We start from the raw sequence: 24,560 nt of genomic DNA on the forward strand, positions 1-24,560 counted from the left end.
GCCAGAAGGCAAGTCAAGCAGTCTGGCTCCAAGGCCATGCCACGAACTGCTGTGTTAGGAAGAGACCTCATCAGCGGGTTCTCCAGGCGTCCCCCGGAGTGGAAGGGCACCCTGAATTTGGAGAGAGGAGGGGAAGCCTGAACGGGGGCTGCTGGAGGAAAAGGCAGACAGGGCAGAAGAGGAGCAGCAGACAGGGCCAGGCCACAAGGCTCTGGATCTCAGCCACGGAGCTGGACTGTCCCCCGTGTAGGCGGGCGGGGCTCGTGCAGAGTCGCTCCCTGAGCCCGAGCGTGCGGCACCCCGGGGGGCTCTGGTGAGATGCTTGTTGACTTCAACCCCCTCCATTTCATAGATGGGGAGGCTGAGGCCCAGAGATCCCCGTGGCCTGTCCTCGAGCTCACACCGTGAGCCAGCCCAATCTGACGTGAGAATTCAGCATCAAGGCCAGAAATGGAGGGGCAGAAAGGTGGTGGCTGAATGACGGATGTGTGGATGATGGATGGATGGACGGATGGACAGACGAGTAGTGGATGGGTGGATGGATGAGTAGTGGGTGGGGGGTGGGTGAGTGGGGGAATGAAGGATGGACGGATGGACAGGTAAGTGATGGGCGGACGGACGGATGAGCAGTGGACGGACGTGTGGGTGACGGACGGACAGGTGGTGCACCGACAGAAGGGCGGTGAGCGGGTGGCTGGGTGAATGAGTCTGTTTCACCATGTGAGCCGCGCGCCATCTCCCTGGGGGTCAGGAGTCCAGCCCCACTCCACCCCCACCTCTCTGTGACCAGTAGTCACCTGGTGTCTCTGCACCACGTGTCCTTACCTGGGGGAGAGGACACAGCACCTGTCTGGCAGGGCTGGGAGGCGACAGACCACCTACAGCAGCATCTGGCCCACTGCAGCTGTCTCAGAGGCAGCAGCTCCGGTCCCCACAGCAGGGCTGGTGGCGCAGACACCCTCCCCCGGAGCTTCAAGGCCTCCAGCGCGGAGCCCGTCCCCAGGCCTCGGTCCCCGCCGTTGCCACCCCTGCCCCCAGAGGCAACGTATGCTCACGGGGGCCAGGCTGCTATTTTTGTGCAGTGTGTGTCTTCAGAGAGAGAATCTTCCAGCAGCTCTGGCGCCCAGGGATTAGCCAGCCCTGCCCCATCATGGCCAGAGGGAGGGGCAGGCGGACCTCAGACCCCACAAATGCCCTGAAATTCCAGGAGACGAGGCCGGAAGGGCAGCTGGGCTCTCTCGCCCTTCACCAGCGGGTGTCCGCCTGCGAGGCAGCAAGGGTTCGCGGTCACTCCCAGGGTCTCTAGCAGAGCCGACACGGGACCCGGTGACCTCACCCCGTGCAGGCTGTCTTTGGGACCATGTCCAGGGGCAGTGGCCCCCACTCCACAGCAACCCAGAGCGCTAGGTGAGCCACGCCCAGAGGCAGGAGGAAGAGGAGCCCCACCTTCCAGTGATTCTGGGCTCTGCCTAGCTGACTGAGCGACAGCCGTGGGGAGCCGGCCGGTGCCCCTGTTTAACCAAAGGTGCCTGGAGCTCAGATGGGGCTGGGAGTGGCCCCTGAGGGCTGGGGGACAGGGAAACACCGTCAGGACCTGCTGTGGGGAATCCGGGGTCCGGGCCTTCCCCTAGGGGTACATTTCCCACCTACTGCCCCACCAAGCTGGGTGGGGTGCCCGCCCTGAGGGCTCCCCCTTTTCCTCCAGCACACCCCCGATTCAGCTGTCGGTCAGCACACAGGTTCTGACCCCTTACATCAGTGTCCTGAAGTCGTCCTGCCCTTGTCTGTCAATTCCAGAGGCCCACGCCTGGTTCCAGGCCACCATCAGGAAAAGACCTCCATGAAGAAGTCATGGGGAACCCCCAGACCCCGCCCCCATGTCCTGCTGCCTTCCCTCTCTGTGGAGCCTCAGCCCAGGCCAGGGGCTTCCTGCCCCACTCCTGCCATCTCCTACTCTGGGCCCCCCATCTCAGTAGCTAAGTGACTCTTTAAAAATGTCCATCCAGGGGGTGCCTGGGTGGCTCAGTGGGTTAAGCCGCTGCCTTCGGCTCAGGTCATGATCTCAGGGTCCTGGGATCGAGCCCCGCATCGGGCTCTCTGCTCAGCAGGGAGCCTGCTTCTCTTCCTCTCTCTCTGTCTGCCTCTCTGCCTACTTGTGATCTCTCTGTCAAACAAATTAAAATCTTTAAAAAAATAAAATAAAAATGTCCATCCAAAGCTTCCCGTGGCTGCCTCTGTCCCACAGCCCCCATCTCAGTGCCCTCGGCTCGCTGACCACATGCGCTCACGTCCAAGCCCGCCTCACCCGCCCAGCCCCCACGACACCTTGCCCAGAGCCTGCCCAGTCATGGAATACTTGGGCAGCTGCCACAAGTGGCCCCCAGTCCTCAGCCTGACACCTTCCCTGTCCTGACGCCCTCCCTGTCCTCCCTACTTGATCCCCTGTGGCCGTGGGGGTGCAGTGATTGGCGGGCGAGCTTTGGGGGTTCCTAGGTCGCTGGCTGAAATCACATGGCACCACCAAAACCCAGAAGTCCCACCGCAACTGCTCACAACGGCCATTCCGGCTGAGGTCAGCCCTGCACCCCTCCTTATTCCTGATACAACGGGAATCTGACATACAGACCACCCACCCATCCAGGCCCACCCAGAAGCCAGCCCCCCTTTCTCAGCCCTCAGCCTGGCTCCTTCAGCCCTGTCTTCCTTCTGTCCTTCCGCCCCGGCCTCCATCAGCCGCGTGCGGCAGTGAGAAAGCGGTTCTCATGACAACGGCCGGGAAGCCAGCTCGGAGGGGGAGTCCCTGGGGAAATCAGCTCTGTGGAGGCCCAAGCTACACACCAGGCTGGGGTGCGGGTGTGGGGGAACCCCACGGGTTACCAGGCAGACCTCAGAAGTGGACCGCAGAGCTGCCGCGGTCCTCGCTCACTGTGGAGCCCCGGACAGGTCAGCTTGCCACCCTGAGCCTCAGTGTCTTGAAAGCAGACATGGGGGACCCGTTTTCTAAGGTTTGCAGGAAGGTTGTCATTCGCAGCGATGATCGGGGTCATTTTCAGAACCTCTACAAGGGCAGGACTCTTCACCCCTCTGGCCTTCGTGGAAGGGGTAGTTTCCCCGCATTCCGGAGAGAGAAGGGGTCCCGGGGGGAGAACCCACCGCGTCTGCTGGCCGCTGGGCAGTCGGGTCCAAGAGCAGGCCCCCTGGACTGTGGTCCTGTCCTAGCTCCCTTGGCTCCAGGCTAGCCCTGGGCCACAGTGTCAGGGCTGAGGCCACACCCCGTCCGCCAGCAGGGCGCCGTTCTCTTGGGGGAGAGGGGACAGGACACTAGTTGAGCTTGTAAGTCTCCCAGGAGGCTTGCACACAGGCGTGCTCCAGGTCCAGACTGACGGATGCTTGGCCCGGCATCCCCAAAGGCCAGATGAAGGGAAAGGACTTTGGTTTGGGGCTTTGCATGTGTGTGACGCGCTGGGAACTGCAGTCCATGCACGGAGGACGGTGCCCGTGCTCTGACCGTGCCCACCGGTCGGTCACTTCACACCCTGCGTGGCTGTCAGCACAGACAAGGCAAACACGTCTGTGTGTGGCTGTGGCAATGGTTTGGACCCCCTGGGGCCCCTGAGAGCAACTTGGGGCCCCCTCGGGGTTCCATCGGCCACACTTGAGAACCCAAGTATTAGGTCTACTCCGGGAGGGCAGGGATCTTTGTTCTTGTCCCCTCCTGGAGTAGAACCCGGCGCGGAGGAGGGGCAGGCTGGGTGAGTTCACGCCCTTCACACACAGGAAACGCAGCCAGCGCCCGGCAGTGTTGAGCCCGGAGCCGCACACCCGGCTAGACCCAGGACCCCGGGCCCCCTCAGGCATGGGCCCTACTCGCCCTGTGCTCAAAGGCCAGGTCCCCAGTGCCTCCGTCCCCCGCTGAGGCTCGGCAGCCAGGTCACATCATCATGTGGCCCCTGCAGCCTCCGTCCGTCCCCCAAGACATCACTGTGGTCCCAGAGCATCTGCGGACCCACACAGCACCCACCTACCAGCCCTGGGAGTGCAGGAGTCGTGTCTTGACCACGGCGTGTCCCAGCCTGTGCCGGCTCCGAGTAGGTGTTCAGTAAATGCCCACAGAAGGGCCAAGTCCGCCGCCAGCGGTAGCCGCTGGCCAGAGAGCGCCCCGCTCACATGCGCATGTGGGGAGGAGGGACAGACCAGGACGGGAGGGAGGGAGCCCCGGCCGGCCCCGGCCCCTCCCTAGGGACCCCCTTGTGCCAGGCCATCTGCAGGGGCCAGGGGCAAAGCTCAGAAAACTGCTCCCTCCAGGACCCCCCCAGATGGATGGTCACAGTGAGGTCACTTGTCCCTAACAAGGCCTGCCCTCGGGGGAAACTGTTGTGCCTGAGGGAAGGAAGTCCCCACGTCCAGTCCTAAGTAGCCATCCTGTCACCCATGGGGGCCGAGGAGCTGGGCAGGAGCACGTGTCCTCACAGCCCAGGGCACAGGCTCCTGAGGGACTGAGCCCCTCCAGGGCTGGGCTCGGGTAAGGTCCCCGGGGTGCGCGCCCTCTCACTCTTACCCCACTGGGGAGGGTGACCCTCAAGCAGAGGAAGCGGCGGCTCAGAGAGGTTCTGCAGCTTCCCCAAGCTCACACAGCCAGCAAGCGGAAGCCCTCAGAAGCCTCTCTGGGCAAAGCCCGCCATCTCAGCCCAGGCAGGCCATGTTGGAACAGACAGTTCCCCTCCCCAACCCCAGGCTGCACACGCAGCAGAATGTCCCCAGAAAAGGGGGGGTAGGACACTTAGACATTTAAATGCTGGCGGTGGCCATGGGGCGCCTCCCTTTGTCGGGCCCTCCTCCCTGCACAGCTCATCCCAAGACTGACCCGCCTGGCCTCCTGGGAGCCTCTCCTCCTGGGGCCCCACCGCGCCAGGACCCTGCTCCTCTCCTGGAAAAGCTGACTGCCACCACACTGACCCGATGTGGGGGGGGAGTTCACCTGCATCTGTGGGGGGGGCAGATAGTCCCTGGGGGCATGTGGAGAAGTCAGCAGCACCCACACGCACGGACCTACCAGATGGACACAGCACAGCAGTGACCATGCCATCTGTCCCTGCGATGACAGGTTCCTGAGAGGCTCGGAACCGTCATGGGGCAGCGGGAGGGAACGTTTTGGACTGAATGTGGGAAGACATTCGGGTGCCTGGGAAGCTGGGGGTCACGTCAGCTGCTCCCCGAGGCCCAAATCACATCCCTGGGCCCACAGGACTTCCCTGCGTGCCCTGACCCACCAGCCTCCCCACCGGGTAACACCCGCCAGCAAGCTGAGGTCATCAGGGTGTGAGGAAGGCCTTAGTCTGTGAACATGCGCATGGCTCAGTCCATGGCTGGGATCAGGGATCAGGACGCTGCCAGGAACAAGACGAAGTCTATAACCAGGGTCAAGGCTGAATGAATCCCCAGGATCAGGGCTCAGCCTGTGACTAAAGTCAGGGCTCAGTCTACAACCACGATCCAAGTTCAGTGCTTGGGATCAGGGCTCAGTATGTCACCAGGATTGGACTTCGTGTTCAACCAGGGATCAGGGTGCTCCAGCTGGGGTCAGGGCTCAGCATGGGACCAGGGTCAGAGATGAGCGTGTGGCTGGGGTCAGGGCTCCGGCCTTACTGAGAAGAAGGACAGGCTCCGTGGCATCACTCCCCATCCCCGCCAGGATCCACGTCCAGGTGGCCCTCCGTGGAGTGTCAGCAAAGAGGGAGACCTCCAGAAACTGGCTGTCGCTCCTGACAGCAAACTACACCCGTTTGCCTGATTTTTTTCTCCCTTCTCCTACCCTCAGCCCAACCAGGCAGCAGGGGAAGGTGTAATTAAAAATCAGGTTTGTTAACACGAACACGACGTACATAATATTTAAAACATCCAAGCGCCTTTAACTCGCTACCGACGTGCATTTGCTCATTAAGCAGGAATTTTTTATGGCAGCAACACTGCAAATAGCTCTTATTAAAATGCTCAAAACGCCATCTGGTCCCTAGCTGAGGCTCTGCAGCGCGCAGTGGCCCAGCCTGCCTGGGGACTTGGAGGTTCCCAGCCGAGCTGCACGGTCAGATTCCCACCTGGTCCCCCCGGGGGTCCTCTCTGCACCGCACCCCACTCCATCCCAGCACACAGAGGAGGAGCCAGCAGCCGGGACAGGGAGACCCTTGCCTTATCGGCTCAGCTACCAAGAGGAGACACGGGGGTGTGAACCGCGTCTTTCTGGCCCGGAGGCCCAGGCTCTCTCCCGGGAGGACAGAATTTGATGAGAGGCAAGGAGCCGGGGCAGCGTCGCCAATCCATGGGGCTGGAATGGAGGGGGGTGCGGAGAAGCCGAGCTGTCATAGTCTGGATGCTGGGACACCACGGCCTATGGCCCGGCTCTGCGGATGGGGCAGGAGTCCACTCTCTCACCAGGCCGCGGCCCTGGGGACGCATGCAAAGGGCTTTTGCAAACAGTCCCCAGGGAGGGGCAGGGCTGCCCAGCCTCCTGAGCCACCTGAGGGCTGGGCCTTGTCCAGTGGGCTGTGACCGAGCACCTGGACGGGAGGTCCTGAGCTCTTGCCCAAATTGTCAGCTTTGGGGGCTGCAGAGCTGTTGAGGGTGGGGGAGGCAGGGCTCCCGCCGTAGAGGAGCAGGGATCCTGGCTAGACCCAGCCTGCACAGGCCCAGGGGATCGGCTGCATCTCCCCAACCTTGGGCCGGTCTTCCGCTGTTCCTCTCCCTGCTCTGCCTGCTCCTCTAGGCCCCTCTGCCCTCAGGGCAGACATGCAGACAGAAAGGACCCCCACTCTGCCCTTAGGTGGCTTGCAGGTCAGGCACTGGCTATCCTCAGGGGCACACAGGTTGCTCCCAGCCAGCCACGGCCACTACACTGAGTGTGGCTGAGGACTGGCATCTGGGTTCGTCCCCCATCATGAGAAGAAGCCTGTACCCCCAGCCAGCACCGGCCACAGCAGGAACCTGTCTGCCATCGCCCAGGGACGTGGGGGTGGAATTCAGCATTGAGGGCAGGAGATGGGGTTCCTACCCCAGCCCGAGGTTCCAGCAGGCGGCTCACCTCACCGACACATGGGACCGCAGAGCATTAGCTTCTGTGGCCGCACGCACACAGGCTCAGCCCCGCCAGCAGCAGATGGCACAGAGCCGAGTGACTGTCACTCAGACTGGAACATCCCTGGGGAGTGAGCCCTGGGGTTCCCAACCTGGGCTACAGAAGGAGCCTGGGAGGCTTCCTGGAGGAGGTGTGATCTGGAAACTGCCTGAACTAGAGAGATGGAGAGAAGGGGGAGCAGGGAGGGGCTCGGGGTCCTGAGGGAGGGGGTGGGGGTATGGGAAGAGCCAGAGACTGCCCAGGGCCACCAATGGAAGCAGGTCCAGGAAGGACAGCCACCACACCACCCGTGAGCCACAGGCGGGAGCTGCAGGAACACACACAGCAACACAGCTTGGAGGCAGGGAGGCTGAGGTCGGGGCAGTGGGAGACAGGAGGGGCCTCCACATACCGAGTGGGTTCCCCACACCCACTCACCCCTCGGCCTCTTCTGCACCTTCCTGTGGGCCTCGCAGACATAGCTGTCCCTGTGGGGGCAGATCTCAGTTTGGAACCCCAGACACATCCCCCAAACCAGCTTGGCCTCAGTTTCCTCATCAGTAAGATGGTCCTCAAACCACAGAGCTCGGAGGGCTGCTGCAGCAGAGAGCGGCTGCGTGGGGGAAGCTTCCAGAACCGCACAGGGCTTTTTATCTGCACACAAACACAGCAGGTGCAGATGCCCACGGAAATACGGCTGCACAGACATCCGTGTGTGTGCGCACATGTGTGCCAGCACAGACACACACATCCGCACTAGCACACACGCACAGGCAGGCACACACGCACACACATCCGCACCAGCACACACACATGCACAGGCAGACGCACACGCAGACACACGCATCCGCACCAGCACACACGCACGCACACCCAGACGCACACGCAGACACACACATCCGCACCAGCACACATGCACACACGTCAGGCAGGCGCACACGCAGACACATGCATTAGCACTAGCACACGCACACGCACACACAGGCAGGCGCACACGCAGACACATGCATTAGCACTAGCACACGCACACGCACACACAGGCAGGCGCACACGCAGACACATGCATTAGCACTAGCACACGCACAGGCAGGCACACACGCAGATGCACGCATCCGCACCAGCACACGCACATGCACGCACAGGCAGGCACACACGCAGACGCACGCAGATGCACTAGCGCACATGCACGCACAGTCAGGCGCACACTCAGACACGTGCATTGACTCTAGCACACGCGCACGCACGCACAGACACATGCATCCTCACTAGCACACACACAGACACACGCATCTGCACTAGCACACGCACAGGCAGGCGCACACGCAGACACACACATCCACACTAGCACACACGCACGCACGCACAGGCAGGCGCACACGCAGACACACACATCCACACTAGCACACACGCATGCACGCACAGGCAAGCGCACACACAGACGCACGCATCCGCACTAGCACACGCACACACACGCACAGGCAGTCGCACACGCAGACGCACGCATCCACACTAGCACATGCACGCACACAGGCAGGTGCATGTGCAGACCCAGGTGCATACTTGCACACAGCACTCGGAGCTCAGCACACCTGTTCTTTTCATGCTTCTGTCTCCACAAATGTGGCCTCAGTCAGGATGAACAGACAGCACACACACACCCCGATCCTAAGAAAATAGGGACCCGATATTCCAGTTAATAAACCCGTTAAGACACACTCCAGTAAAAATAAGTCACATGCAGACAGTCCTCTCCACCGTCCCTTTGATCTGTGCCCTGGGTCCTGGTCGGTGAGCCTGCCCCAGAGCCCAGCCCGCACCTGCCCCAGCCTCACTCTGCCCCAGCCTCCCAGCACGGACCCCTGCAGAAGCCTGGTGTGCACCCTCAGATCTGGGCCTGGGGTTTGGCAGGCATGGCTCCTCCCCTACCCGGTCCCCAAGCCATAAGTGACAGTTTTTAGAAAGTGTCAATGTATTCCCAGCTGTTGTTGCCAAAAAAAGGAAAAAGAAAAAAACCTTCCTTGGTTTCAAGGAAACTCACAACAACTTCAGAAAAGCGCGTGAACATGATGGATGTGCTCGTTTCCCTGAAGATCCGGCAAAGGCCAGAGGCCCTGCGTTTGTCACATGCCGTTGGGGCCACTGGAAGTGGGCCGGCCAGGGAGCCGGGGGGCCGGGGGCCTTGTCTGCATCTGGCATGGCTCCTTCCCGGGCTCCGCCGAGCTTCCTGAAAGGAGCCATCCTTTATGCCCCTTTATTCCCAGGAATAACGGCTCTTGACATAAACTAGTCCCGCTAGCAATTAGCCGTGATTAATGCAGAGCTTCACTGGAGTGGAGGAAGTTCGCGGTCCCGGGAGGAGGTGGGTGACAATCGCATATTCATGGATCTGGAACAAATGTGCGTTTAAGGGGAGTGGGGGAGGCTCTCTGGGACTCCTTCCAGCCCCAGCTCTCGGCCTGGGAACCGGTTGTGTCGCAGAATGGCTGGGACTGCAGATAGGACTGGGGTCAGGGGACTGAGGCCCACCCCGGGGACTCCCCACCGTCGGGAGCCTTCAGCGGAGACCTCGAGGGGCCAGGCCTGGGCTGAGCACGGACACACATCCGTCCCTTCGGTTCCCATGACGGCCTGACCTCGTCTCGTGGGGAGACACCCTGTCGCCCCACTTCACAGATGGGGACACTGGAGCTCAGAGAGACATCAGGGGACTTGGCCACCATGCGGGGCCATCCTTGGGGGCACAACCCTGGAGCCAGATCCTTCTGGGTCACTCTCCACCCAGCCACTGTGGCATCCCTTGGTTCTCCCAACTGAGAAGACAGGGACAATGGGGACCCACCTGGCCTGCGGCTGGGGTGCTGTCGGGCAGCCCCTGTGCCCTGCCTTCACACCTGTCTCCTGGGGCCCACACGAGCCCAGCAACACCTGAACTTCAGAACCCCAGAAGCCTCCCAGCCGCCCCCACAGGAGGAACCCGGCCTCTGTGGGAAGCCACACCTCCCTGGCCCCCATCTGTCCCTGAAACTCCCGTCAACTCTCCCATGGTGGGGAAAGGAGGAGGTGCCAGGGCCGTAAGCAGCTCTTCCTAACGTAATTTCAGGGCTCATCGGTGCTCGGTAATTAGGGGGCCATAGGAGAACCCGTCACCCCTAACTCAGCATTAGGGCCTGAAACAGGCCTCAGCAGCCCCACCATGGAACCCCACCCTTACCTACTGCGCAGAGAAGAACGAGGCACTGGGCAAGTGGACCCACCGAGCCGGGCGGTTGCACGTGCCCCCCTCCCAGGCCATGCGAGTGACTCAGCCACCGTGAGACGAGACCTTGCTCTACGCCAAGCCTGTGTCCTCCACATACCGGTTAGCTCGCAGGCCTTCAGCTGGCTCCCATCTGGGCTCATAAAACTCCATCCCTCCCACTGCCCCAGCCCAGACTTGGGCGTCCCCAGCTGCTCTCCTCCCCCGCTTCCCGTCCAACCTTCAGGAAACCCTGCTGCTCACCCACTCGCCTCGATTTCCAGCAGGTTCGCCTCGATTCTCCCGGCAGCTCGGCCTCCACTCCGCCCGCCCCCAGACCTATCCCAGCTCACAGCAGACGATCTTTCTAGACCTTCCAGACCTTTCTTCCCAGCCTTTCCTCCGTTGTCACTCCACACGCCCTTTCAGACATGTTTCCTGATTTGCCGCCGGAAACTTGAACCCACAGAGGACACACGCGTCTGCCTGTGTCCCACGTGTACACCTGCGCCCCACGCACAAGGAGTAAGTCTTCTCATCCCCAGGAGCAGGCGAGCGCCCACCCCCATGAGAAGGCCTGTTCTAAAGCCCTCGTGTAGTCTCTCTGCTCCCAACCCCCACCATGGGATGGGTAGAGCTGCCGCAGTTGCCCCCAGGCCAGCCCTGGGCCTTGGGACAGTAGAGGCACCACCATGCCCAGCAGCACGGGTCACCGTGGCCAAGGGACTCACACTGGCAATAAATGTTCTAGCCCAAAAGTGACAGACGTCATGGCACCCAGGACTCAGCAGCCAGCACTAGTCCCCTGACCCCACCCGTCCACAGGGGTTGGGGGAGCAGGCCTGCCCTGGGGAGTTCCAGAAGGCAGGAACAGGAAGCCTCTGGTGAGCAATGAGAGTGACCACTCGGAGTCAATCTGGCCAGCCCACGCCAATGCCCATGGCCTTGACCTTGCGTTGAGATCTTCATCCAGACAGCAGCCTACGGCGTCCGCCAGCCCAGCCTTCATTGTCATTCCAGGCCAGTGCCTTTTCCGAGGCCGAACAGGGGTGTTATCTAAAAGGGGGAGGGACACAAGTGGGTCCTCACTGCAACTCAATTAATCCTCCATCGGAAATTCTAACACAATCAATTTGGGTAGCCGGCCGACATCATAACACAGTAATTAGGAACAACTTTCAACTCTCGGCTTCCTTTGAAGATTGTAATTGCAATTAATTAAACATCCTCGCCGTCCTCAGAGCCTGTTCCAGAGGAAAGTGGAGCAGAGGCAGGGGCGGGGGGTGGGGTGCCCCGACCCCTATTCTCAGCAGCCCAGGAATCTAACGGGAATGTGAAAGGGCACAGTGCCCCTGTCCCCCTGGGAAAGCCCGTCATGATTGTGAGGGAGAGGACCCAGCCTTGGGGCTCTGAATCAACACCCCAGGGTCCTGACCACTCCACCTGCACCCAAGATGGAAGGGGGGACCCCAGCCCTCTATTCGGCCAGCTTAGATCCCCAGGCCACAGTCACATATTCAAAGAACATCAGTTGGGCACCCACCATTGCCAATAGGGTCCCAGAAGCAGAGGCTTCCCCACTGGGCGCTGACAGGTCACTTCCCTGCCCTCTGGGCTGGTGTCCCAAAGGTGGTGCTGACGGCACACAAGGCTGCTGGCTGTGCCCCAGCAAGTGAGCAAGTGCAAGGGAAGGAAGGTGGGTCTGCGGGAGCCTCCGCGGGCAGCCTCACCCCAGGGCAGCCTCAGCACCCTGGACAGAGCAAGGCCGGCCGCCCTGGGTTAACACAAGGGGACAAATGACAGGGAGACGTGGGAGAGTGGACAGTCACGGTAGAAATGGCTGTCCTCTCCCTGTTGGGCTCTCACCGTGGGCCAGGCGGGGCCTAGGGACCTGACCGATGGGCCCCGCATCCCCCCGACAGCCCAGGAGGAGACCCCACGACCCAGGGTCCCAGAGGAAGTGCTGGCCAAGGGCTGCAAAGTCGGGACAGGAGAGACTCAGTGCTCTGACACGCTCTGTGGTCCCCAAAGCCTGGCTGTAGCCACTGCCGCCCCAGTGAGTACCAGCGCCTGTCACAGGGGCAGGTCCCAACCGCGAGAGCCACACAGTCCAGAACACACCCCCCAGCCAGATTCTCCGAAGGTGGGAGAACCTTGAGACAACTCAGTGGGAGGGAGGTGGGGTGAACTGCTGCCACTGGGACCCGGATCCGGATGACAAAGGTGATTCCAGGTGTCACTCTTATCGTTCTAGCCCCAGGTCCTGAGCCTCGGGAGCCAGACAAACGAGGGGCACAATGACACCAGACAGGAGAGATACACTGCCCCCAAGGATCGTGCCTAAGGAAAGCTAGAGCAATTGGGCATAAATGTCCTTAGAGCATCCCAACAGCCAGAGCAAAAAGGGTGACGTGAGGGCTCCAGGGCAGTCCCTGCGGGATGGAGAGAGCAGAAGGAGCTGGATCCCAACAACTGCCCACACGCTCATCCAAGAGACACCGGGCAGGGTGTTGTCCTGATGTCCCCTGCACTCCCAGTCCCCGAGCTCCTTCATGCAGGCAGTGTCTTCCCTCCCCGAACACTCAGCCCCAGCCCTGGAGCCCAGCACCAAGCTGGTGCTCAAAAGACAAGTTAGATTTTCAAACCTGCTTTACACTAAAGGGCAGAAGTTCATTTTTCTGACCATGCTTCTCCATGGGACCAGGATACCTAACTGGAAGAGAAAATGTGTGACTTGGCAAGATGTGTCAGCCTTAGGGCCATGATCTAGTGATCAGGTCTCCCGGCTGAGGTGGACATGGCAGTCACTCCCCATCAGCCCTTCCATTTTACCCCACCTAGGCCAGCGCAGGGCTCCGGGCATTATTCTTGCAGTCAAGGGAGCCCCACACCCTGGCCATGGGGGTTATTTCAGGTAACACAGCCCTAAGCCCGTTCATGCATGTTACTGACCGGTTAAATCTTGTGTCCTAGATCAAACCTTACCTGAAGCTCAGTTTATTTCTGGATCTTCCAGTTATATAAACCATTTTTTAACCTTTTGTAGCTTAAGCCTATTGGAGCCTGACCATGATTTTAACAGAGAATTCTAATAATACATGGGCTTGTACCCCTGGGCAAGCCCCATCCCCTCCCTAGGCCTCCGTGTCATCATCTGTCTGCCAACCCCATAGAAGTGCCATGAGGATAAAACGAGACTGTGATATACTGAGTATTTACCCTAAAGATACAAACGTAGTGATCCGAAGGGGCACGTGCCCCCGAATGTTTATAGCAGCAATGTCTACAATAGCCAAACTATGGAAAGAACCTAGATGTCCATCTACAGACGAATGGATAAAGAAGATGTGGTATTTATACACAATGGAATACTATGCAGCCATCAAAAGAAATGAAATCTTGCCATTTGCGACGACGTGGATGGAACCAGAGGGTATTACACTGAACGAAATAAGTCAATCGGAGAAAGACAACTATCATATGATCTCCCTGATATGAGGAATTGGAGAGGCAAAGTGGGGGTTGAGGGGGTAGGGAAGGAAAAAATGAAACAAGATGGGATTGGGAGGGAGACAAAGCATAAGAGACTCTTAATCTCACAAAACAAACAGAGTTGCTGGGAGGAGTGGGGGAGGGAGAGGGTGGTGGGGTTATGGACATTGGGGAGGGTGTGTGCTATGATGAGTGCTGTGAAGTGTAAATCTGTCGATTCACAGACCTGTACCCCTGGGGCTAATAATGCATTATATGTTAATAAAAAATTAAAAATTAAAAAAATAAAATGAAATAATTGAAAGTAAAAAAATAAAAAATAATTTTAAAAAATGAGAGTGTGATAGTGGAAGTCTTCGGAACTGAGAACCCCGCACCCCTGTGAAGAGGACGGCTCTGTGTTGGTCTCCGCAGCTCCCTTCCCACACACGGGGCCCTGGTCCCACAGCTCCTGCCTCCAGCCTCTGGACACCTGAAGCTCTGTTTTATCTCCTAGCCTTTGCCCACACCCTCCCCTCCACCTGGAGCACCCTCCCCCAGAGGGCCTGTGGCTGGTTCCTCCCATTCTTCCAATCTCAGTGTAGACGCCACCTCCTCCAAGAAGCCCTTCCTGACCACCCTGCGTGAAATACAGTCTGTCCCTACTCATTTTCTTCCTAGCACTTATGACCATGTTTTACGTTTTTTGTTTTGTGTTGTTTTATTTTGTTTTTTAGGTTACTCCTCTGGTGTCTTTGTCTCCTAGATCAATGTCTCTCCAACTGGTGGTGGTAAAGGACCAGCAGTTTTAGTTCCAATCTGTCCCTGACTAATACTTTCATAAACTATGTTTAAAATACAGTCCTAGAAAATGTTTTACTTAAATACTAAACAGAAACCCCAAATTTTTGTCATTCCTCTCTACAGTCATAAAATTACTCTGCGAACTTGTTTCAGAAGTTTTTCAATGGTGACTCCAACTCTGCCGTTCAGAGAGAGGTTCAAGGTCAGTCCCCACAGGGCAAGCAGAGCCATCAAAATAACCGTCCGGGGAGGGAGAGACAAACCCCTGGCTTCCTTGCCACTGGGGTGGGGCATGCGTTGGTGCTGTCTCCCAGGGCCCCCGGGGCCTCCCCAGTTGCCCAGAGGGTTAACTCGCTGGGCACCACACTTGTTAAGGGCTTCCTCCTTTCTCTATCTACTTCTTCACCTGCCTGTCACCCGTCCAATACACTGCACTCGAACCCACGTTTAGGGACTGCTTCTGGGCAGACCTAAACAATTCATACACAACATAGAATGTACATTGACCTGACGTCAATGTCATCACAGCTCTCGCCCTACTCAGAACCAAAGGCATACATATTAGAAAGTGGCTGTTGGGCATCTCAATAAGGTGGAAAAGACGAAGTCCACAGGTGGAAGGAGCCTGGAGTTGGGGCCGGGGACCTAACAAAACCACAAAACCATGAAGGGAGGAGGGGGAAGCTGGAGACCCTTCTTGCAAAGCCCAGAGACCTCCTTCTCTTCCAGAGGTGGGCACTTCCTATCCCTGGTTCTCCAGCAAATCAAGAAAGGCTCTGGAAAAACCATTTCTGCCCACGACTGGGGAGCTATAAATAACTCCCGGATCAGAAGAAAGGAAAAAAGAACTCCAATCCCATCTGCACTGGAGTGAGAATGCACCCTCCCAGCGCCTCCCCGGCACACCTGGAATCCAAGCCCACCCCACCCCCAAAGGAATCCTCAGCCTTTGGTCCCAGGTCTGTAGAGAAAGCGGCCAGCTGGCTGCAGTAGACAGGCCTGTCCCCACGGAGGGAGATGTGCCCAGGGTGGAGGCTGGCTCACCATGGTTGTTCCAGGCCCACAAGAGTCATTGGAGGGCATAGTAGGAGACACCCCTTCTCCCCAGAGCCAATACGGGAGGGCAGCAGGGGGCAGCCCTTCTGGAGACAGCAGCCTGTGGCATTCTTGCCTTAGAGGCCCTTTCCTGGTCATGTCCTCTCCCCCGCCCACCCTGCACTCTCCACTCCTCATGTCCCTTTCTCTCTACCCTGCACCTACGGCCCTTCCCTCTGCCTGTCCATCTCCCCAGACCCTGAAGCCCCTGTATCTCTGAAAAAGGAAAAACCACCGAACTGGAAGCCAGTATAGAGACAGATCCCAGATGATCCTGGGAGGAGCCAGAACCTCGGTGTCCTGACGTGTGGGATGGGCGCGCTACTCCCCACCCCGGGGCTGGGGCCAGGATCCCAGCGTGCAGGCTCTGCGGGTGGACGCCAGGCCCTGCCACCCCCAGCCCAGGTCCGGTCCCTCGGACAGCCTGCCCCTGTTGCCATGCGGATTTCACTCCCTCACTCACTGTCCGCTGGAGCCCCGTGTGGATCCCCCACAGCACCGGTGACCAGGTCTTAGCCCCAGGGTCAGCCCCTTTCCCGCCCCAGAGCAGCCGGCAGTCCCGGGGCGTCCAGCAAAGAGCCTGGGTGGGCGAAGCAGGGCAACTCTTTATTGGCCGCGTGGCGCGCGGGCTAGCCCAGCCTAGGGGCGCCACCGGGGGTGGCGGCGTCGGACCCCGCGGGCGCAGGGAAGGCGGCGCCGGAGCCGGGCCCGGGCGCCAGCAGCAGCAGGCCGGGCCGGGGCGCGCCCGCGCTGGCGTAGCTCAGGGCCAGGCGCTCCAGGCGCCGCTTGCGCACCGCCGCCTGGGCCGTGGCGTGCAGGGGCCGCAGCAGCACGGGGGGCGGCGCGCCCGGGCCGCGCAGCAGGAAGTCGAAGCCCGCGCGGTCGTGCGGGTCGTAGAAGAGCGGCCCGCGGGCCGGATCGGGCCCCGGCGGCCAGGCGAACGGGAAGGGCAGCGTGAAGTCCTCGGTGAGCACGCGGATGGCGAAGTCGTCCTCCTTGCCCAGCGCGCGGTAGGCGCGCCCGATGCCGCGGAAGTGCGCCGCCCAGAGCTGCGCGTCCCCGCCGTAGATGTCCGGGAACGGGGGCTCTGGGGTCGCTGGGGGACCTGCCGGGCCCGCAGGCCCCGAGAGTGACAGAGAGCAAGTGACCACGTGCGCGGGCAGTGCTGTCGGCGGGGAGCAAGGAACTGTGTGGAAGCCTGAGAACCTGCCTCGGGGCTGGCCCTGGAAGGCGGAGCTGGGGCCCCAGGGCTGACGGGGGAGGCAGGAGGCGAAGTCCGGAGGAGACAGGGCCCATAAACCAGGAGGGCAGAAAGGCACCGAAGGCTGGCCACAGGAGTAGGCCATTCGGTACTGCTTGGGTGGAAAGTTCCAGACGGGCAGCCCCGGGGAATTTGGCAAGGCCTCCTGAACAAGCTGGGCACCCTGGGCTCAGCTCACAGAGGGGCTGGGGAAGGTGGTGTGGTCCCTCTCCGTTGAAAATTGATCCTGGGCTGCCCAGAGGAAGGACCGTGGGAGCCCAGCCTGGAGGCGGGATCGCGGCCCAGTGAGGATGAGGTAGGGACATCGCCAGGAGAAGTAATTATCTGGGAGGAGACTGAGAGGCCAAATGCCGGGCCTTGCAGATGGAGATGGGGGGGGGGGGGGTGGTTGATAGACGGTTCCCAGCCTGGCACTGCCACCTTGTGACCCAGGGAGAGGAGCAGCCCCAGGGGATAGAGGAGTCTAATTGGGCGGTGAATTGGTTCTGCGTTTGTTGGACATCCTCCCCTGGGAGCACATCAATCATCCTGTGCCTCGGTTTCCCCCTCTAAAATTTGGGAACAATCAAGCCTGTTCTGCCAGCCTCGCAAATGAGATGGCATGGAGGAACCTACTTTGTCACAGGAGAGTGATTTCCTAGCTCAGCCCCATAGATGGAGCAGAGCCTCCAATCCCCAGGTGGTAGTGGGGTTGGACGTGGCTCTGAGCGGGGCGGTGGACGAGGCCAGAGGGGCTGCTTCAGGGAACCGCTGTGCTCAGCACCGTGGACAGCTCCGAGACGGGCTTGGCAGGGGCCTCCCACCACCACCATCGGGCTGAAGGGTCGGGTCTCCATCCCGCAGCCTGCTCTTGGGGGAGCTGCCGGGGTTCAGGGCCAGTGAGTGGGGCAGGGCTGTGGGGTGTTGCTGTGAGTCGGGGATGAAAAAAAGCTGCAGAGAAGAGAGGAGCTCTGAATGCAGCCCCCGGGAACGGAGAGGGGAGAGCCTTGGCCACCTTCTGAGCTGCATTTGGCCAGGAGATGGTTGTGGTGGTGCACACAGGTAAGGGGGTAAGGGCAGCAGCAAGGGGACCATGAGGCAAGCAGGGTGGTAATGCAGGTGAGGGGCCGGTGGCTCGGCCACGGCAGCGGTGAGAAACGCTCAGATTGTGAGTATGGCTTGAGGATGCGAGGGCAGGATTTGCTGGCGGAGAGGGTCGGGAGGGGAGGGGAGAAAAGGGGAAGACAATGGACCCAAGCCGCTGGAGGAAGGAGGAGCGGTGGGATGGCTGGGGTGGCGGGGGGAGTCAAAAGTCTAACTTGGGGCAGGTGGTGGCCTCCAGACAGGCCAGGAAAGAGGTAGGGAGGACAATGGGCTTCGAGTCTGGAGTTGGGGCAGAGGCTGCCGGCTGGAGCTCTAGACATCTGGGAGATGGAGTTGAACGAGGTGCCGGGCCGGAGCATGGAAGCCAGGCAAGGAGGAGGGGCACTGCTGAGCCCAGAGATGCTGATGAGTCCCATCAGACGAGGCCTCAGAGCTGACCCCCGGTCCGGCAAGTAAGAGGTCATCGGTGACCTTGAGCAAAGCCACTTTAGCGAAGTGCCCGGAGGGAGGGGCGGCTCCAGCAGGCTCTCGAGCAAGTGGGAGGGGGCACGGGAAGCCGCAAGTCTAACTAACCTTTATGAGGAGTTTTGCTATAAATGGGGAGCAGAGAAGCAGGACGGTAGCTGAAAGGGAAGTGGGGTCAAGAGACAGGGTACAACAGCAAGCTTTTATGTTGCTGGAAAGATGTAGCAAGGAGAGAAGAAGTCACGCTGCTGGAGAGGAAGGTGGGGGACGGCCCTGAGCAGGAAGGAACGTCTGCCTTGCTGGCCCCGCTCTTCCTCCTCTCCCCGGCCTGCTGAGAGCAGGGATTGGGTGGACAAAGCTGTGGGCACAGGTGCAGGTGGGCTGGTGCCTGTGGCGCTGCGGACCCGTGGGAGTCCTCTTCCGATGGCTTTACTTTCTTGAAAGAGGGAGCGGGGCCGGCAGGGGAGTGTGAAGAGGGAGGGGGCCGGCCAGAGGGAAGGGTACAGTGGGAGCCAGCAAAGACCAAGGCCCCTCAGGCTCACAGTCAGGAATTTAAAGAGCATTAGCAGTGGCTGAGCTGATCCCCAGCTCGGCTCGGCTCAGCTGTATGGGTGCAGGCGGGGCGTGGGCGGGGAGCTGGGGGGTTGCCAGGCTGGTACAATAAAACACAGAGGGCCCAGGGAAGGAGGGTGTGTGTGCGGGTGTGATGATCAAGGCAGAGCTGGGTGAGCAGAGAGGGAGGGAGGGAGGGAGGGAGGGAGGCAGGGCAGGTGGGAGGACGCAGAACGTGCTGGAAACAGTGGACTGCGGCTCACCCAGGAGGGCCAGAATCCTGCTCTGAGGGCCTGAGCCTGGTGAGACTCCCGAGAATGGGGTCAGGGCCAGGCTGCAGTTTGGGTGCTGACAAGGCCAAGGGCATGACAAGGGTGAAGGCGGGGGTTGGGGAAAGGGTTGGACGAGATGCCCCAGAGGAGTCTGGGAAACTGAGGGGCCAGAGTGGAGGAAGGAATCACAGAAGCTTGACCACCGAGATGTAGAGGGGGTCAGGCCAGAGTCGCACATTCAAGGGGGTGGATGACTGCCCCTCTCCAGCAGGGGTAATGGGTTTGTACTTCTGAGGACCTAGGATCCAGTGACTGGGGTTTTAAGGAAGCAGTGGGGGAGGGGGACAGAGAATGATCTGGAAGGGCTGAGGAATGAGGAGAACCCTGGCCCACCTCAGGCTCAGAGGCCCAAGGGCTGCAGGACCCCTGGAAGGGCTGTAGGGCAGTGGTCCTAGAGGAGAGCAGGAAGAAGGGAATGGTAGGGGTGAGGTCAGTGCCCCCACCCTGGGCCTGTCCTGCTGTGTGACCTTGACAGAGCTCCCCCAGCCCAAGAAGAGAGGGTGGACTGTCTGCTTCCTCTCCCACATCCTCAGAGCCCCAGATGCCAAGGACACCCCCTCTCTCTCCCTTATGACTTACCTAGAGTGGCTACAGGAGGAGGGGGCAGACCTACAGGGCTGGGATCCCCTGAAAGAGGGGAAGCCATGTCAGCAGCCTGGGGTCAGGCTTGTTTACCTGGCTGCCCAGGAGACCAGGGGAGGGGCCTTTGGGGGGAGAGAACCTTGCATTTAAAGGGGACCCACCTGGAACTGGGCTGGTGCCAGGAGGGAGAAGGGTAAAGGGGGTTGGTAGCCCCATCCCCCCACATCCCTGCAGCTCACCTGGCTCTGCTCAGGAACCATCCGACCCCCCACCCAGCATTCAGACCCCTCTGGGCCCCTCCCCACTAACCCACCCATGCCTCTTCTGCCCCTGTCCCCCAGCTCAGCCTGGTGTCCACAGCCCCCATCCTGCGTGCTCACAAGGCAACAGAGCCCAAAATCCCTCCCCCAGGCACCCCCGCCATATTCAGGTTCCAAGGGGGTGCAGGTCAGCAGCCCCGTCTTCAGCAACTCCAGTAGTTCCGAGAAATGGGTTGAACCTGGACCCTGACCTCAGGGGACCTGATGGGTTCAGGTTCCCGCAAAGTGGACCAAACCCCGGTAGGGGAGCAGGGACGTGAGCCGTCCAAAGGAAGGGAGCCCATGACACACGCGTGGTGTGTGCTGACCACTGTGGGACAGCCTCCAAGTGACCTCACCCTCCAGGGGTTCATCCGGGGAAGCATTTTCCCCAGCACTGCGCCTGCCGGGGGCCCCAGCGGCCGTCCTTGGGGAAGATGGGAAAGCACTGGACACCCAGCTCAGACTGTCCCGTGTGCACTGAAGGCCACACGTGCCCAGGGCGGTGCCACATGTGTCCAGGGCGGTACGTTAGTGCAGCCCCGCTGTCTGCCGGAAGAGCACAGCAACAGGGGAAGGAGAGGGCACCTTCCAGACGCCGGCTCCTGCGTCTCCACACCTCTACAGTGCAAACTCACTCTCATCCTCCAGGCCCTACCTCACGCTACCTCCTCCAAGAAGCCCTCTCTGCTTGTTCCGTACACCACAGAGGCCCACAAGGCCCGAGAGGCCTCCCACTGCAAGTCATCGGGGGCTATGCCTTCCTTGGTTAGAGACCTTGGGTCAAGTGCCACCCTCGGGCCTAGAAAGGTGCGTGAGTAGGACGTTGGGGACGACACAGTTGCCACGGTGAGGAGAAGCCGCTGCTCCATCTTCTCCCCAGCAGGTCTGGACACATCTGGGCCAGAGCTCTGGCATGGTCAGCCCAGCTGCAGTGGGAGGGCTGAGACCCTCTCCCCCAAATGAACTGAAGCTCACAGGTTCCCGACACCCTCAGCAAAGCAACTGAGGAAGGGGTCGGGCTGGGCTGGGGTTCAGGAGAGGAACCTGGACACACCGCAGCTTGGGCAAACCACATGACCTCCCTGGGCCTCAGTTTCTCCATCCATAAAACAGGGCTCAGGCCATGATCTCAAGGTCATGAGATGGAGCCCTGCTTCGGGGTCCCTGTACTCAGCAGGAGGTCTGCCTGGGTTTCTCTCTCCCTCCTCCCCCACCCCCGCTCACTTGTGCTCTCTCTCAGTAAACAAATAAAATCTTTATTAAAAAAAAATTAGTGTACCACCAAAGAGGGATGATAGAAGGCGACAGAACTGGGAATGTGACCCGGTGATGAAGAACGGCCCCCATCCCCACAGACTGGCTTCCTGACGACCTTGGGACAGGATCTCACGGTGGAAGAATCCCCAGTCCCTGAGCCAATGGGACCAAGGCTGGAACTCTCCCCACGCAGCCCTTGCGAGTGCGTCTGACACTCACCAGCAGATAGGACAGGAGCACACAAGTCAGTCCCCATATTCCCGAAGCTGCAAGAGGGGCATCACCCCTTCTACCCCATGCACCCTCCAGCGTGGGCCCAGAGTGCTGGTTCTCCCCAAGCACTGTGTCTCAGGCATAGCACCAGCCCTGAGGAGGGTTTCCAGGGTCTGGCTTCCAGCCCAGACGTCCCATCCCTGAGTGCCATAGCAGGGTCCCGAGAAGCAGCGGCCCAGGGCCCCATCAGCCCCTGCACAACCTGCCTCCCACCAATCAGCACCTCCTGAGCCCCTGGCCAGGCCGGCGCCCAGGCTAGATGTACAAGCTGAGAGCCTTGCCCTCGCAGTGCTCATGGGGCAGGAGCACAGCCAGCCGTAGGCCTGACAGTCAGCCAAGGGCAAGTGGGGGCCTGGATCTCATGTGACAGGGGCCAGTTTCCATCAGCCCATGCTCCAGCGACACAGGCCCCTGACCGCCAGCTCTCAAGGCAGGCGGCTGTGCTGGGGGGCGACTTGGGCCTCCACAGCATGGGGTCAGCTGGGGAGACCATGATCCCATCACTGATGTCCATATTCTGCAGCACACGGCGGCCGCCCCACCAGGGTGTATCAGTCAGGGGAGCTGCAGAACAAAGAGCGCCGGTACCACAGCTTCGGGGAGACCGAGCGCCGTCCCTCCTACAGTGGCTGTAACAGGCCTCCAGGCAGCTCTGCTCCCCAGTGCCCCCCCCAGGTGTGTGGGATTCCCGCAGCTGTGGCTCCGCCCCTCCAGGTGTCCCCTGGTCGGAGGACTCGCTCCATGGCACCCCAGCCCTGAAGAGGAGGAAGAGGGGCGAGAGGCCGTCCGGGCCAGCAGCTTCCTTGTAAGAGCACAAGGGGAAACTGCTCTTGGACGCTCTAACTCCAGGCTGAGAACCGGGTCCCACGGGCCCTCTTGGCTGCCGGGGAGGCTGGGATACCTGGCCCACCCCTGAGCCGTCAGGTGCCAGCATCTGAACGGACAGCTTCCAGCTTGCTGCAAAGTGTCTTTGCCTGGCCTCCCCAAGCCCCGTGTTAGTTCACTAGGGCTACTGTGACAGTCCCCACCAACAGCATCCCGGGAATAGGGACAGACCGAGGTGTCCGTGAGGCCGCACTCCCTCCGAGGGCTCCAGGGGAGAGTCTCTTCCTTGCCTCTCCCAGCTCCTGGGGGGTTGCTGGCATGTCTCATTCATGGCCACATCACCCCACTGTCTGCCTCTGTGGTCACGTGGCCTCCCCTTCTCTCCGTGTATCTAAGCTCCCCCTGCCTGTCTCCCAGAAGGATCCGCACGATTGCATTGAAGGACCACCCGGAAAATCTGGGGTAATTTCCCCCATCTGAAGCTCTCCCAGCCACAAAGTCCTATTTTGCTGGACAGGATAACAATTCCCCATTCCGGGGATTCGAACATCGACGGCTTCAGGGGGCCAGTATTCAGTGCCCACCAGACCTTAAGGCGAATCATTTGAGGACAAAAGGTCACTTGAGAAGCCAACCCAGGGCAACCCAGGGGATGGAAGGAGGCTGAGCCAAGCTGTTATCGGGCAAGCGGTTCGCTCGGGGACCCACCAAGGCTCCATCCCACCAGCCAAGGCCCTGGAACCTTCAGCCAGTGGCTTTACAGCCCCCTCGAGAAAGACAGGCTGACATTGGAACCCAGCAAGAGGAAGGCCCCGGTGATGTGGGTGTGGAAACAGTGTCCTCTGCTCCCAGGTCCCCACCTCTGGGAAGCCTGCAGTCTAGCTGGAGAGATAGATAAAGACGAATCAGAAAATGAAAGAATTATTAATCGTGCTAAGGCTGGAGAAGGAAACTGTCAGGGAGCTGGGACAGAGGTGGGCTGTGGGAACACCCCCTGTGCTAGTCTGTGGTCCAAGACAGCTTCCTGGGGGAAGTAACTTTGAAGCTGAGGATAAGGAAGGACAGTACGTCGTGAGAAGTGGGAGAAAGTGGGTCTGAGAAACTCTTTGCATATGCAAAGGCCCGGTGGCAGGAAAAAGAAACGGCCCAGGAAGCCATGTGGCTCGTGAGCAGTGAGCTCACCAGAGAAGGGAGGACACCAGGGAGACTGAGGAAACCAGTAGGGGCCAGTCCCCTTCTCTAGCTGGGAGTCAAGGCCAAAGCATTCCTTCCACCACCATCTTGGCCATCTTCCTTCTCAGTAGTGCTCCCACTGCATGTCTTCCTTGCTCTGCCTCCCCATCACTAGAGAAGGAGGTTCCTGTGTCCTGGAGAGGCCGGCCAGAGTGTCCGGAGGAGAGAGCAGCATGGGGGAGAGGCCTGGTAGGGGACACCCAAGAAGCAGAGGCAAGCACACCCCGCGGGACCTGTCCGGTGCATGTCAAAGCCCCAGATAATCCCCTCCTGGCGTTGCCACCACCTCCGAGTTATTTTTAAAATCTCATTTTCAGAAAGTGGAGGAGAAAACATTTCCCTGCTTTCTTCTGTGAAAGGTTCAGATAAGAGTCCAGAAAGGGGAGCGGACCCCGGAAGACAGGGGGTGTCCTGGGCAGCACACCTGCAGGACCAGGGGCCTCTGCAGACCCAAGGAGTGGGACCCTCCTGGGGCAGCCTCCACAGAGGAGCCAGCTGGCATGTTATGGGCACCTACTAAGGGCTGGAGCACTGTAGGGAGAACTCCAAGTCTCCACCTTCCTGGGGAACGGGGTCTAATGAAGACCATGGCAACGAGCCAGGGACCCACGGCTGGCTGGTCGGGGCCAGCAGCCAAGGCCATCTGGAACAATGGCAGGTGGTGGGGGACAGGGAGGGTGCC

The 24,560-nt window shown here is 60.2% G+C and overlaps 1 protein-coding gene across 1 annotated transcript; it reads right to left on the reverse strand.

Annotated features, from left to right (window-relative positions):
- Window positions 1-11,354: 11,354 nt before the first annotated feature.
- Window positions 11,355-20,067, reverse strand: C4H8orf90 (chromosome 4 C8orf90 homolog). The gene is given in 5 exon segments (XM_053447834.1): window positions 11,355-11,399; window positions 16,177-16,464; window positions 16,466-16,818; window positions 19,046-19,053; window positions 19,982-20,067. Coding segments are annotated over 5 exon segments (765 nt in total). The 5' UTR covers window positions 20,053-20,067.
- Window positions 20,068-24,560: the final 4,493 nt, after the last annotated feature.

This window comes from Lutra lutra, chromosome 4, assembly GCF_902655055.1.
Source record: "Lutra lutra chromosome 4, mLutLut1.2, whole genome shotgun sequence".
In the NCBI taxonomy this organism is placed as follows: Eukaryota; Metazoa; Chordata; class Mammalia; order Carnivora; family Mustelidae; genus Lutra; species Lutra lutra.